Source organism: Dermacentor variabilis, chromosome 4 (assembly GCF_050947875.1).
Source record: "Dermacentor variabilis isolate Ectoservices chromosome 4, ASM5094787v1, whole genome shotgun sequence".
NCBI lineage: Eukaryota > Metazoa > Arthropoda > Arachnida > Ixodida > Ixodidae > Dermacentor > Dermacentor variabilis.
Genome location: NC_134571.1, coordinates 18,406,123 through 18,420,116, shown reverse-complemented (window position 1 = coordinate 18,420,116; position 13,994 = coordinate 18,406,123). Strand labels below are relative to the sequence as shown.

The 13,994-nt window shown below is 44.8% G+C and overlaps 1 protein-coding gene across 1 annotated transcript in view; it reads right to left on the bottom strand.

Moving 5' to 3' along the window:
- The window catches only part of LOC142577709 (uncharacterized), a 7,452-nt gene extending 2,257 nt beyond the window's left edge, over nucleotides 1–5,195 (bottom strand). The window contains exon 1 of the mRNA XM_075687164.1: nucleotides 5,027–5,195. Within this exon, the coding sequence (XP_075543279.1) occupies nucleotides 5,027–5,128 (102 nt within the window). The 5' untranslated portion in view covers nucleotides 5,129–5,195. The remainder of the gene's footprint in view (nucleotides 1–5,026) is intronic.
- Nucleotides 5,196–13,994: the final 8,799 nt, after the last annotated feature.

Below are 13,994 nucleotides of genomic sequence, written 5' to 3'. Positions count from 1 at the left end.
TTGGCTCTTGGTAGATCTTGTAGTGACGCTGTACTCCCCCATACTTACCGCATGCTCGGTAGCTACCAATTACCGCTTGATGATCGCGTAGTGAGGACCTACTTCCCATGAGCTTCCTTGTATTATTTTTATGAAGAAACTTCACAAACGTCACATCACGTGACGCTCACTCCTATAGTCTGTTTCCTTTCTCTACGCTAGCGTCTACACAATAGTCGCAACCATGGCGGTGCAGCCAGCATAGGAATGATGGGTCGCATATGGACTCACCTTAAATTCGTCCTCCGGTCTTACGCGACATTGTGACTTTGCAAATTGATCATATTGTAACAAAACACTGCGTTATAAATGCAACAGCAATTCGCTATGTTTATGCATGCATCATGAAGAGTTGTATTATTTTCACATGTTTAGAAAAATATCGGAAAGCTTAGGCTAATAAAGGCTGATAGCATCAACATCAACAGCCTGTTTTATGTCCACTGCAGGACGAAGGCCTCCCCCTGTGATCTCCAATTACCCTTGTCCTGCACCAACCGATTCCAAGTAGCGCCTGCGAATTTCCTAATTTCATGCCCGGCCTTCCTGCCCAAAATCTTTTCGGATGCGCACCCTCACAATGCGTGTCGCTACCACGACCTACTGTAGGTCGTGGTCGCTACTGTAAGGATATGGACGTCAGACTCTGGAGTTTTGCAAGACGCGTAGCGCCACCTGCCGTTGCGAAGAGGTAGTAATTGAGTAGTGCGAAGCCCGACTCCCTTGCGAAGTTGCCTATGCAGCTAGCGACTGCGAAACAACGATTTAACTAGATTTTGGTACATATTGCGAGTGTTTTGCGCATTTAACACCCAGACAGAGAGCTATGAATTTTTACGCTAGTCGGACACGCCGCTGAACTGCCATAAAGCGCTTGCCGGCTCACTCTTCAGTCTGATGGCGGAAACGACGGCAACAGCAATAGCTCGTCGCGCTACGAAGAAACCCCGCAATCGACGCTACTGTTGTGTTGTAACTTGCCATGAACGTGAAGGACGGAACAACAACGTTCAGTTTTACCGATTTCCATCGCGATCGTATGAAGGGGAAAAGAGAGAGCGCTGGATACGGGCTGTTCAACCTGTTAGGTAATCGGATTTCTTGCATTCCCCACAACACAGCGGCTCGCATGAGAAAGTGCGACAATTTTGTTGTCCTGTAATTTTGTTGAGTAGCCCTGACGGAGGACCATGGTAATAAAGCGAAAACTCAAGAATCTGCAGCCGCCAATTCGTTGGTAACAGAAAAAACAACGTTGCGAACCATCCTGCTTATGTGCCATCGATATCTCCACCTTTTAACAGACGTCCGCCTCCGCTTGACAACAAGTGGAACGGAGAGATTTGGCAGGTCAGCTTAACCAAGCATTTTGGTTCGTTTATGAATTCAAAATCCTGTTCTAGAGCATGGTTGTATCGCGAGCTCATTTCTACTTTAGGTATATTGTATGTCTTGCGCCGATACAACAAGCACGCTTCGCAATGTGCTGAGCCTGATCGACTGCGTTTTTCAAATGTGAGCAATAATGTTGCTGTAGGAGCACTGGATGAGAAATTGCGAAGTAACGCACGTGTGCAAAGAAAAAAAAATGTCGCGTTTATTTACATTTATTTGTGCGCGCTTGTTGCTCGAAGCGTCTGCGAAAAGTTAAGGTACAAATTAAGGTACTGAGCGGTGCTGTAGCTCCTGCGAGAAAGAAAGTTGCAGCGCGTAGGCACTGTAGGAAGCTTACTTTCGTTATGATCGCATGCTGTTTGCTGCCTTGGAAGAAAACGTTTTCTGTTTGCTGCCCTGGAAAAGGCTATGAAAGGATTTACTCTGTAAATAATTGCGGGACAAAACATTACGATAAAATACATAAAGATATAGGAGATACTCGAGTCTTGTGTTCAGGACATATTCAATATGAACCAATTTGAAATGCTTAGATTTTTATGCTGATATGCCTATAGACAAACCTGATGCTCTGTACTTGCGACCTGCAGCACGTCGAAATAACACTCGAGACTTTATTTTATATTGTACACGTACTTCGCCCTGTTGAGCTTCCTTTCCGAAGCGTGGATGGCGGAAGAAGCTTTCCAGGTCCTTGATTTTTAGGAAACCGTGCCTCAACACAAACGAAAGGGTCCATTGTGGCCTATGCACCTTCGCTTGCGGACAGCTCTCCTTGCACTACTCAGTGCAAGCCTCCGATTGGGGAGCTGGTGGCGGGTTTTCCCACAGCGCCGCCTGGGCAGAGTCTGAGGTCTATAGCTAGCCTTGCTCACATGCACTGGGGTTGCCCCCTGGCACAGGGGGCCAGGACAACCAAGGAACAGTCGGACCGAGCTCAACGCAGCTCGGACCTCGAAATACAGCTCTGGGCTGTCCATCGGGCCCGCGACGCGGCGGAGGGGCTTGGCCTCTTTCCCGACGTCGGAGCGGCCCGCTGCGCACTAATCGCGCGCACCGACGGACCTCAGAAAAGTCATTCATCCATCCATCCATCGCTCCACCTAGCCTTCTCTCGTCCTCGATTGAGTTTTCCTTCTCTTGGTACCCATTCTGTAACCCTAATGGTTAATGTAACCGGCGCATTACATGACCTGCTCGGCTCAATTTTTTTTCTCTTGATGTCGATTAGAATATAGTCTATACCAATTTGCTCTCTGATCCAAGCCCTTTTCTGTCTCTTAACGTTATGCCTAGCAATCTTCGTGTCATCGCTCTTTGCGCGGTCCTTAACATGTTCTAAAGCTTCTTAGTCAGTCTCCAAGTCTGTGCCCTAATGTCAGCACTGCTAAAATGCACTGATTGTACACCTTCCTTTTCAGTGATAATCGTAAGCTCCCAGTCAGGAGCTCACGATATCTGCCGTATGCGATCCAACCCATTTTTATTCTTCTGTGAATGTCCTTCTCATGGTCAGGGTTCCCTGCGATTAGTTGACATAGGTAAACGTACTCCTCCACAGACTCTATAGAGGCTGACTTGCAATCTTGAATTCTTGTTACTTGCCAGGTTATTTATCATTATTTTTGTCTTCTGCATATAAATCTTCAGCCCCACTCTTACACTCTCTCTGTTAAGGTCTTCAATAAATTGTTGTAACTCGTCTGCATGGTTGCTGAATAAAACAATGTTATCGGCGAACCGAAGGTTGTTGAGATATTCGCCGTCGATCTTTACTCCTAAGCCTTGCCAGTTTAATAGCTTGAATACTAAGCCCGCAATGAACAGCATGGGAGAGATTTTATCTCCTTGTCTGACCCCTTTCATTATAGGTATCTTTCTACTTTTCTTGTGTAGAATTAAGGTAGCTGTACAACCTCTGTAGATATTTTCCAATGTATTTACGTAAGCGCTCTGTACTCCTTGATTAGGTAATGCCGCTATGACTGTTGGTATCTCTACTGAATAAAATGCCTTTTCCTAATCTATAAAAGCCATATAGAGAGGCTTATTATAGTCTGCAGATTTCTCGATAACTTTATTAATGAGATGGATGTGATACTTTGTAGAGTATCCCTTCCTGAAGCCCGCTTGTTCCCTTGGTTGACTCAAGTCCAGTGTTGTCATTTTATTGGAGATTATTTTGGTAAATATTTTATATAGTACTTGGAGTAAGCTAATGAGCCTACAATTTTTCAATTCTTTAACGTCTCCCTTTTTGTGGATTAGTACAATGTTTGCATTCTTCCAGTTTTCTGGGACCCCTGCAGTTGATAGACATTTCGTATAAAGAGCTGCCAGTTTTCCTAGCATTATGTCTCCTTCATCTTTGATTAAATCGACTGTTATTCAATCTTCTCCTGCCGCTCTTCCTCTTTTCATGTCTTGCAAGGCCCTTATGATCTCATCGCTAGTTACAGGAGGAGCTTCTGTATCCTGTTCATTACTGTTTCTAATTTAGGTATCCTTATTCCTCTGGGTACTGTATAGGTCAGTATATAATTCTTCTGCTGCTTTTACTATATCTTCGACATTGCTGATGATATTACCCTGCTTATCTTTCAGTGCATACATCTTGGTTTGTCCTATGCCAAGTTTCTTTCTCACTGCGTCCATTTTTTACTGCTTCTTCAGTCTTTTTCAAGTCATAGTTTCGAATATCGCTTATTTTCACCTTGTTGAGCAGTTTTGACAGTTCCGCGAATTCTATCTGGTCTCTTGAGTTGGACACTCTCCTTCTTTGTCGTTTCCTTATTAGGTCCCTTGTTACTTGGAACAGCTTACCTACTAGCTGCCTTGGTGCCTTACCTCCCACTTCGATTGCTGCTTCCAAAGCCAGCCTAGTTACGGTTTCATTCATTAGCTCTATGTCATCATCATCTCTGTTCTAAGGGCTGCATATTTGTTTGCAAGACCAGCCTGAATTTGTCTGCCTCTAGGTTGACGTGTTTTTTCTTGACCAATTTTGCTCTTGCTCTCTTCAAATTGAGGTGAATCCCAGCCCTCACTAACCTATGGTCACTGCACTTTACCATACCTATCACTTCTACATCCTGCACTATGGTGGGATCAGCAGAAAGTGTGATGTCAATTAGATTTCTTGTTTCACCATTAGGGATTTTCCTGGTCCACTTTCTGTTGCTACGCTTCCTGAAAAAGGCTGATCAACTAATGAATGAAGTCTTGTACGGAGCCGCAATTAGCATGGAGACGCGACTAGACAGGTGCATGTACTATTTCCTGTTCACATGATAGATGAACCATCGCAGTGCCAGAGTTCACTTTGGTAATTTCAGTAAGAAAGTCGCTCTAAAAGCTAACGAGATCAAGTAATTTATATGGTGGGAGCTTCGGGCATTTGTTTTCATGTTCCCACACTCAAAACAGCGCACTCATAGGGACGAATGAACAGACCACGCAAGCGCCGTCTGCTCACTCGTTTGTGTCTTTTGCTGTCTGCATAGAAATCGAACGGTTGTGGCTTTCTATCCGGAGACAAGAGTCAACATTATTAACGGCCTGAAAAGCAAGAATGACGAAATTCTACAGTTACCTGCGCAGATGCGGAAAAGATGCCGTGCACAAAGAGGGTGACCTTCAGGTAATTGAGGAGCGCGGCCCCAATGCGCACGAAGGAGCTCGTCTCGTAAGACATCTGGAGCTCTAAAGCGGTGCGCACTTTCGTCAACACTCGAGAACACTGCGTGACCAGCGACTGCTCATCGCCGACGTCGACGCCTTGGCCAGGATTGCAAAACGAGATCAACTGAAAGAAAAAATAAAAAAGAATAAGCTCAGAAGGTTCGCCAAAGACTAACACGTCAATTGCAGCCAATGGGGTACCAGTTGCATTAAAAGGTCGATACCTGGTAATCATTGTAAGCGTGTTCAGCGAGGCACGCCAAATCACGCCAATAGTGTTAATACTTTCCTCGACTTGAAGTGTCGCCGAGATTACTTTGTGGACAGCCCATTTTCGGAGTGGTGCCCAGCGCCGGCCCTCGGTCTTAACGGGCCGCTGCACTTAAAAAATGCTTTCTCATTGTCGATTCGAAGGCGATGATTGACTTAGGTGCGTATTCTCTGTGAACTTACACCAATAATAACAGAAAGGGGGGGGGGGGGGGCAATGAGGTGCAATGCTTATATGTTAAATCCCACAAAGCCCCAATCCACATCGAAGAAACTGGAAACAACTTGTTGACCTGTATTTCGGCCCGTTGAGAATACGTTTGTTTAAGAAAGAAATACTTCCGCAATAACAATTAGTGTAGCATTTACTTATTCAATGAGTTGCTCAATTATTCACAAAACGAGACTCGCTGCAGCGTATGAAAAAGGCTATACGGCTGGCCCTGCGTTAAGTTTCCCACACTCTTTCGGAGAACAAACACAGCGTAGCAAGAAACGCACATTGGACAACCCGGGACTAAACGGGCGCCGACACGGGTATTCGATGTTGTGGAAACTCTACCGCAACCTTCTCGCACGTAAAAACGCGACACTTGGAAAGTATGAGGAATGAGAAACAATTAAAATATCTTTTAACTTGATACTACAGTTGATTGCCAAACGCTAAACCTGGCGCGCCATCGCGACATTATTGTGCCACCCTGACGAAGAGCTAAATTTGCTGACGCCGTGCAGGAATAGGCTAGGAATGATGGCGTTGCTCGTAAAGAAGCGAACAAGAACGCGGCGTCCGTTTCTTCCGTCCGCGCTCACGTGGCTGCAGGAACTAAACGAGCCGGCGTTGTAACGTCGTAAAACATTCACCTGCGTGGGTATCCAAACCAAAACTGGTTTGCAGAAGTACGTATTAATAGGTATTATGGAGTATTATATAAGCCCCCGCCAGAAGAAAACACGGCTAGAGCAAACGAAATTAACGATATTTTTTTTCATTCGGTATTTAAGGAAAATTGCTTTCTGTACGTCCCCTCGGAACGGCTACTAATGCGAGTATTGGTCCCTTAGACATCACTGACACCGGAATTCTTACCCTCCTGAAACTATACCTCAAAAAGGCTACCCGGCCCTGGTATTCTCAACATTTTTATGCGGAAATGTGGAACTCTGCCTGATCTTTCGCAAGTCACTTTTATATTCCAAACTACCAGATGATGGAAAGACGCTAAAGTAATTCCGATCTACAAATCGGTAGACAGACAGGCCATCTAATTTCAGTCCAATATCATTAACAAGCATATCCTGTAAGTTGATCGAGCCTATCTTTCTGAAGCATATCCCTAAGATTCTAGAGACAAACTACCTATCACCTAATCAATACGGTTTTTGAAGCGGTGGGTGAACCATTACCCAGCTCACTGATGTAGATGATCTTGCGCGTGCTATCAATGACCACAGTCAAATTGCTATGCTGTCACGTGATCTAGCTAAAGCATTTTATTCTCTCTGCCACAAGGAAGTAATAGCGAAACCAAAAACCGTGCTTGTAAAACGGAAAATAACCACCTGGATTAAATACTTTTTGTTACATCGATGCCAATTCGTAGTAATAGAAAACATGCCATCTAGAAATGTACCACTAACATCCGGAGTTCCCCAGGATCTGTGCTTCAACCAGTTTTATTCTACATTTTTATTCATGACATAACTAGTAATATAGAATGCAGTATAATGTTATTTGCTGATGACTGCATTATTTACAGACAAGTTAACAGTCAGTGATCACCTGCTACTTAACATATCTCTTAGCATGCTTGCAGATTGGTGCAATAATTGGCAGATATCAGTTTACAAAATAGGATGCATGACCATGACCACATCATGAAGGAAAGAACCTTTTCACTAGACTTACCTTATTAACGACCAGCCCTTAGAAAGTAACACAAATATTAAGGTACTACATTAACTGATCTGGAATGGAACAATCGCCTCACAAGCATCCCTATAGACCACTGATCTGCGAAAACTGTTCTGCTTTGAACGATGTCTAAGGCTATATCACCTCCGTCCACCAAACTCCTAGCCTGCACGACCTTCGCGAGACCCTATTTAGAGTATGCTAATACAGCATAGTTTCAGCACTCGAGGACTAACATGAAAAAAATACTAGAAACTGTTACAACGTAGGCTGTTCGGCTTATTAACAACAAATATAAACGTGCACATTCCCTTACGAACACCTGTTGGTTACCTCTGATATTCAGACATTAGAAGCTGGTGAAAAGGTAGACAAAAACCCGGGGCTCTACGCCGACCAAAGGAAAACTTAAAAGAAAAGAAGACCTTTCCAGCGAGTCATCGCCTTCAACGTGCCACTAAAAGCACAAGAGCGCCTCTGCTTTACTGAAGCTGTTACAGAAGTTTCGTAGCTTTGTTCTGACGCGCGTCAGCAGCACGCACTTCCGGCGGCTCGTAGCAATGCAAGTTCAAAGCTCCCGCCTATCTGCTCCGGTGAGCTGATTGGAGGCGCAAAGGAAGATGGCACACCAACATGGCTGCATTTCCGGCTTGAACATGGCGTCAGGGCCTCTCCTATTTTGTTTCTTTCTTCCATGGGTTAGCGGTCTGCAACATCAGAAAATCTTGCTTTGCATCATGACGTCACGATAATGTCGACGACGCCAGGTCCGGAATTACCAGGCCACTTTAGTAAAAAATTAAAACAATCTTACAAAAGCTTCCCATCTTTCACTCTTAATAGGTAAGTGTGATCCTTTTAAGTAGGATAATTGCGGGGTATATACAAAGTGTCTACAATTTCGAAAATATGTGCTAGCAATGCTTTACACAGGGCTTACCGCGGAAGCCCTAACCAAAAACCAAGAACGAGCGGCGCGCGGAAAGTCAAGAAAACGTGCCTGGTCAAGCGCTGCGTGTAGTGAACTGAAAGCTCGGCGAGTCGAGAGCGACAGCAGATGACTTATCACTGCCACGAGTTCCCAGGGTTGAGCAGCCATGCGAAGTGCAGCCGACGCCGTGGCTCCCAAGTTTTCCGTCTGCACAAACGAAGGCATAAGTGTCGAGAACTGGAAACGACTGCGTTTGCTTTCGCAAGAAGAAGAAAAGTTAGCATGCGTGAACTACCGCAGTATGCCAGCCCCTGTTGACCAATGGGTGATACGCGTGAGCGACATGTTGGCGAGACGCAAGGAATCTCCTGCTGTGCAGGTGGAACAGCTCCCTGGCAGCTATCGGGAGTCTTACACCACACCTTGCTCACGCTGGCAGAGGAGGGCAGAGCGCATTGCCTTTGCTACGCCACAGAGGCGATTGAGAGTAGCGTTGACTATGCCTCCACTTCGCGCTTCGTTTGGTTATACGCTGGAAGTTGTGAATTGTCCTCCAGGGCGCGTTCTGCCGCAAGAATTTTTCAAATCGGCTCATTAATGTACGAGATAGAACTATTTCAGTGCCGCAAACCCATCATTTCAGGAGGCGAGCTCCACAGCACAGCGAGACTCTCTCCACTCGCCCCATCAGGCCACCGCAAGCGAAATTCCTTCCCTGCGTTCTCCCATACCGGACCACGAGGATCGCGTGACGCATACGTCACGAGGCCCGCTTTCATTTTTTTATCCTGACTTTTTTTTTTTTTTTGTGGTGCTACGTTTTTTTAGCTGACGGCGTTGCGCGCGAACTGTTGTTTCACGCAACGCACGATTTTGCGCTGTGCGCAAGGACACATGACAAGCAATGTAATACAGCGCCACACGAATACTGACGCAGAACAAGCGGATCGCAGAGCATGATCATGCGCTGGAACACGGTAGAAAATAGCATAGTTTCGGCTCCTGTGCACGTGACTACACAATCGTGGGAACAAGCAGACGAAGCGGAAGTACATCTCTCTTGCTTCAGTGCGAAGTAAAAAAAGAAAGCACACAGACACTCCGTGTGTGTTTTATTATTTATATAAACTTCAATTTGTCAATTCAAGCAACAGATTACACGAATAACAGATGTTACTTTGAATAATTCTCGAAGTCACTTGTCACTACGAGCGACGTCATTCTGCGGACACGACTACGTAGGCGCAGTGACACGGCTACGTCACCGTTCGGCTTGGAGCGCGGTCGCCGCGTGAGAAAAGGAAAACGTCGTTCGGACTGAAATTTCAGACCTTTCCGCGGCAGCAATGTAATTCTTTGCAAATACGATCGTTAGCGCGCATTGTATGGTCTGCGCTTGTCAGCTCAAAATGGCCAGACCTGGTGAGGGGCCCTTTAACCGCCCGCGTTTTCGGCGGCGCAGAACAACGGCGGCAGTGCCGACGGCGTTAATTATTGCGCCTCAAGCGTACATAAAGTGCTGTCGCAATAAAAACGAGGTTGGAGACTTTTTAGACAGGCGTTGCATGTAATGTTGTCCTTATGAAAAATTATGAGATATTACGTAATACCAAAACCCCGATATGATAAAGAGGCACGCCGTTGTGGAGGACCCTGGATTAAATTTGACAACCGCGTTCTTTAACGTGAATCCAATGCACAGTACACGGGCGCCCATCGAAATGTGGCCGCCGCGGCCGGGTGTTAGATTCCGCGACATCATGCTTAACAACGCAATGACATAGATGCTGCATGCATGCGAATGCGTAGGTATTGCATGCGTAGAGATTAGGTTGAGGGAACAGTGGTGGCGGTGAGGGCTAGTGGTTTTAGTTTCCTGCCCGGAAGCGAACCCGAGGCGATCAGCATTAGACCGACGCAGCGACCGATCAGTCGCGGAGAGTGAGGAAATTATTTCAAGTTAGAAAAATCAGATAGGGAAGACGGGGAGCTTAACCGGAATAAAGTCCCTCCTTGACGCGAGTCGAAAAAGACAACTCCCCCAAATGAACATAATACGACGGATACACCAATACACTCTGGGATTGCCTATAGTCAGTCAACATATACATTTCAATTTCCTTACGGCGCCGCTATATTGGCGCTGCCAGCATGAGGCGCCATCTGGCTTCCCCTCTCCGATAGAGAATGACGTGCCGAGTAAATGCAGAAAAGCGCGGTTCTCGCATTCTGAGCGAAATATAACTTGACAGTGATGGCAACACTTTCAAGTGAAAGCACTAGCAGTTACACAAGGCCTTATTTCAGCCTGATGCAGATGAGCGAAGACATCGCGTGGGCGTCCTCCAACGAAGCTATGTACCCGACTACGCGTACTTCTATTTCTTCTATATACGGGAAGTGTTTTCGCTCTAGCAGCCTTTGTTGCGCTGCCGTGCCCAGGGCTGTTGTGTTCGCTAATCTGTGGCATAAGCTCATGCAAAGAATATGGCTGCTTTCTGGAAACATTGAGAATAATCCGGGGCCGAAGCTGCTGCAGCAAATCCCTACAGACCTTTAGTCGAACTAGAAACATCGGTGATGGCTGCGATACTGTTGCTTTCTTCGTCCCACCGATGTAACACACCGTTTATCTTTACTTTATCGAAGATGAGAGAGAATTTATCACCCGCTCCTTAGTATGTTTTTGTGCATTGCCACGATTGTTTTCTGACGGCTCTTATAGGCGGCGAAAAATATTCACTAATCTCGGAAGCGGAACCTCTAAGTCGGCCGTAGTTCCTAATTATTTTGCTTTTATGTCGAAAGTTCAGAAATTTCAGTATGGCCGGTCTTGCTTTTGCAGCGTCGGGCAGGTCCAGTCTATGTATCCTTTCTCTTTGGACATGATCAATTTTGAGGATATTTTTAAAGTTCTTTCTTCATTAGCTTGTTCGTCGCAGGCATCGGAGTTTTCTTTTGCCTCCTCGGTAATCCCGTAAGTTATTTGATTTGATCTGCGTGAATGGTCGCCTATATGCATCTCAAGCGATGCTACAACTTCTTTTAATTGCGTTACCTCTGTCGTACATTCAGTTCGTTTTATTTTGTCGAGAACAGAAATGCTTTATAATTCGGCTTCTAATGAAGATAGTCTGGAGTCCCTGATTGGCTTAAAGGGATACAGAATAAAAATCGAAGAATATAGAGAAAACCCCACAACTGCATTCCTAAGACACGATTGCTATAGTATATAGTCATTATTCGGGTTACTTTTGAGCGGATGGCTTTATTTTTGACTCTCTATGAGCGGCCACCGCGTCACTCGCAAAGCGCTCCCGCCAACAAGCCGGCGGATCTGACGTCACACCTACCCTCAGCAGCCGCGGAGCTGCTGAGGGTAGGTGTGACTACAGAATTTACTACAGATCCTTCTCCTGAAGTTAGTTTAAGTTTATTAGTTTTTTGTGCAATGCACGATCGAATGTCTTGGAAAAGTCGAAAAAAAAATTAGATCCATTTGTTTTTGGTTATCAATGCTAAATCGAGAACCAGTTTCACTGAGTTATGGTTGAGAGGTCGCGGCAGAAGCCATGCTGACAAGGCGACAATATACCTTATTCTAAGTGGTCTACTACTTGCTTGGTTATAATATGCTCTAGTAGCTTATAGACAGTACAAGTGAATGATATGGACCTATGATTGGAGGGATCTGTTTTTGTAGCTGATTTATTTATTGGAATGATTTTTCCCTTATTCCATGCTTTAGGAAGTGTACCTGTCGATAAAGAATAGTTAAAAAATATGTACAAACGCTTTGAAACTTTCAGCATATCTTTTGAAGAAATCATTGTGCATGCCTTCTGGTCCTGGCGCCTCTTAGTATCTAGATTTATGAGCAAGTTTAATACATTTTGTTCTGTTACAGTTGGCTGAAGTAAATGGTATTTCGAACTGGATTCAACACATGGCACGTTGCCGTCATGTGTAGACACAGAGCAGAAATAATTGTTCCTACTATTCGCTGTTTTTAAGCTTTCTTCTTCAGACGTTTGGCTTTAGATTTATTCTTTGTTGCTTAAATGTTTCCAGAATTTTGCCGGGGATGTTCTAATAAATTTACCGAGCGTATTGGTGAAGTAATTATGTTTAGCGTTTTTCATTTTTAGCTTCATACTATTAATGGAATCGGTGAGTACTTTCCTTGTTCTAGGGGTACATTCTACTTTTAGGGATTTTCTGAGCCTCTCAACTTACCGTTTGGCATGAATAATGTCCCTCGTTATCCGCGGTTTGTTTCCTTATTTTTTTTTTTTAGTTTTTCTTGGTACCTACTGCTTGATGCAATATGAAACGACCGATCTAAACCTCAGCCACAACCTTTCGACATCAACTGTATCGTTACGTGAAAGTTCAGTAAATCACGAGAGTTCGAAAAGGAGATGATCGGTGATACTTGTATCGTCAGCTTCGCTAGTCTCGGAGGTAATATGCCGTTGGAAAGGCAAAGCTTTTTTATTAACCGGAATAGAGCCAAGGATCAATTTATGGTCTGAGATACCTCCTACTATATCTATTGTTGCCTTATCGGCGGAGAAGTTGTCACTTAGCCACACTAGGTAAAGAATATTCGAACTTATTTCTTGAACACGTGCGTGGCTTGTTACAGTCTGGCTGAGGTTAAGCTGTAACATGATATCCATAAGTATATCTGCGCACTCCGAGTGATGACTCGTAGTTTGCCAGTCAATGTCTGGCAGGTTGAAATCGCCCATCAAGATTAGTTTATCACTCTAAGCGTGGCGTTATAAGTACAAATGCAGGAGCGCCATTGTTTCGGGGAGACTGGTTGGACTGCGGTACGCGCACCCGACTACGACTGCGCATGACCATTCACCAATTTTCAAAATATTGCTTCGACATAGGTCATATGTGGTAACCCAGTGAAATGTATTTTTTTGTTAATGTACAAGCCAACGCCACCACCCCGTGCTTGTCTGTCTTTGCGCACAGCAGCGTAATTCGGGGGAGTTAGCGTCCGTTATATCGCCTGATAGCCATGTTTCGGCTACTACTAAAAAATCTGGTTCCATGTCAAACAGCAGGCATTCGATTGATTCAAGTTTGTTCAACGTACTGCGAGCATTTACACTTGCGAAGGTTATTTGTACTTTCGTACTCAGTGCGGGCGAAGTGTCGCGGTTTCGGCTTGGTTGTTTAATAATTACCTCACCGACTGCACCCAATGCGTTGAACTTAACGACCTAGCCTCAAATAACACTAACGTTACTTCAGGCGTACATCAAGGTAGTGTTCTGGCTCCCGTTTTATTTCAAAATTTTCATCAATGACTCACCCACTAAAATAAACGTAAAGATACGATTATTCACATACGACGATATTTTGCATCACGCAATTATTTCAGAAGTACATCACCTACTAAACAGCGCCTTAGAGGCCGCAAGCAAGAGGTGCACTGATTGATGAAATCAATCTGAATATACATAAAAGCGCTCTCCTTCAAACAACAAGAAAACAAGGTCTGTGCACTATTACCAAGTGAATGATTCTCTTTTACCTTGAGTACCACACCAAGTATCTGGCACTGACCATAACGAATGACCTTCGATGGAACCTTCACATAGAGCAGGTATACCTCAAGTGATTTGAAACGTCTGATGTTTATACAGGGTCGGCTCCACTCGGCTCCTCCTAACATTTAATAATAATATATTTGGGGTTTTACGTGCCAAAACCACTTTCTGATTATGAGGCACGCCGTAG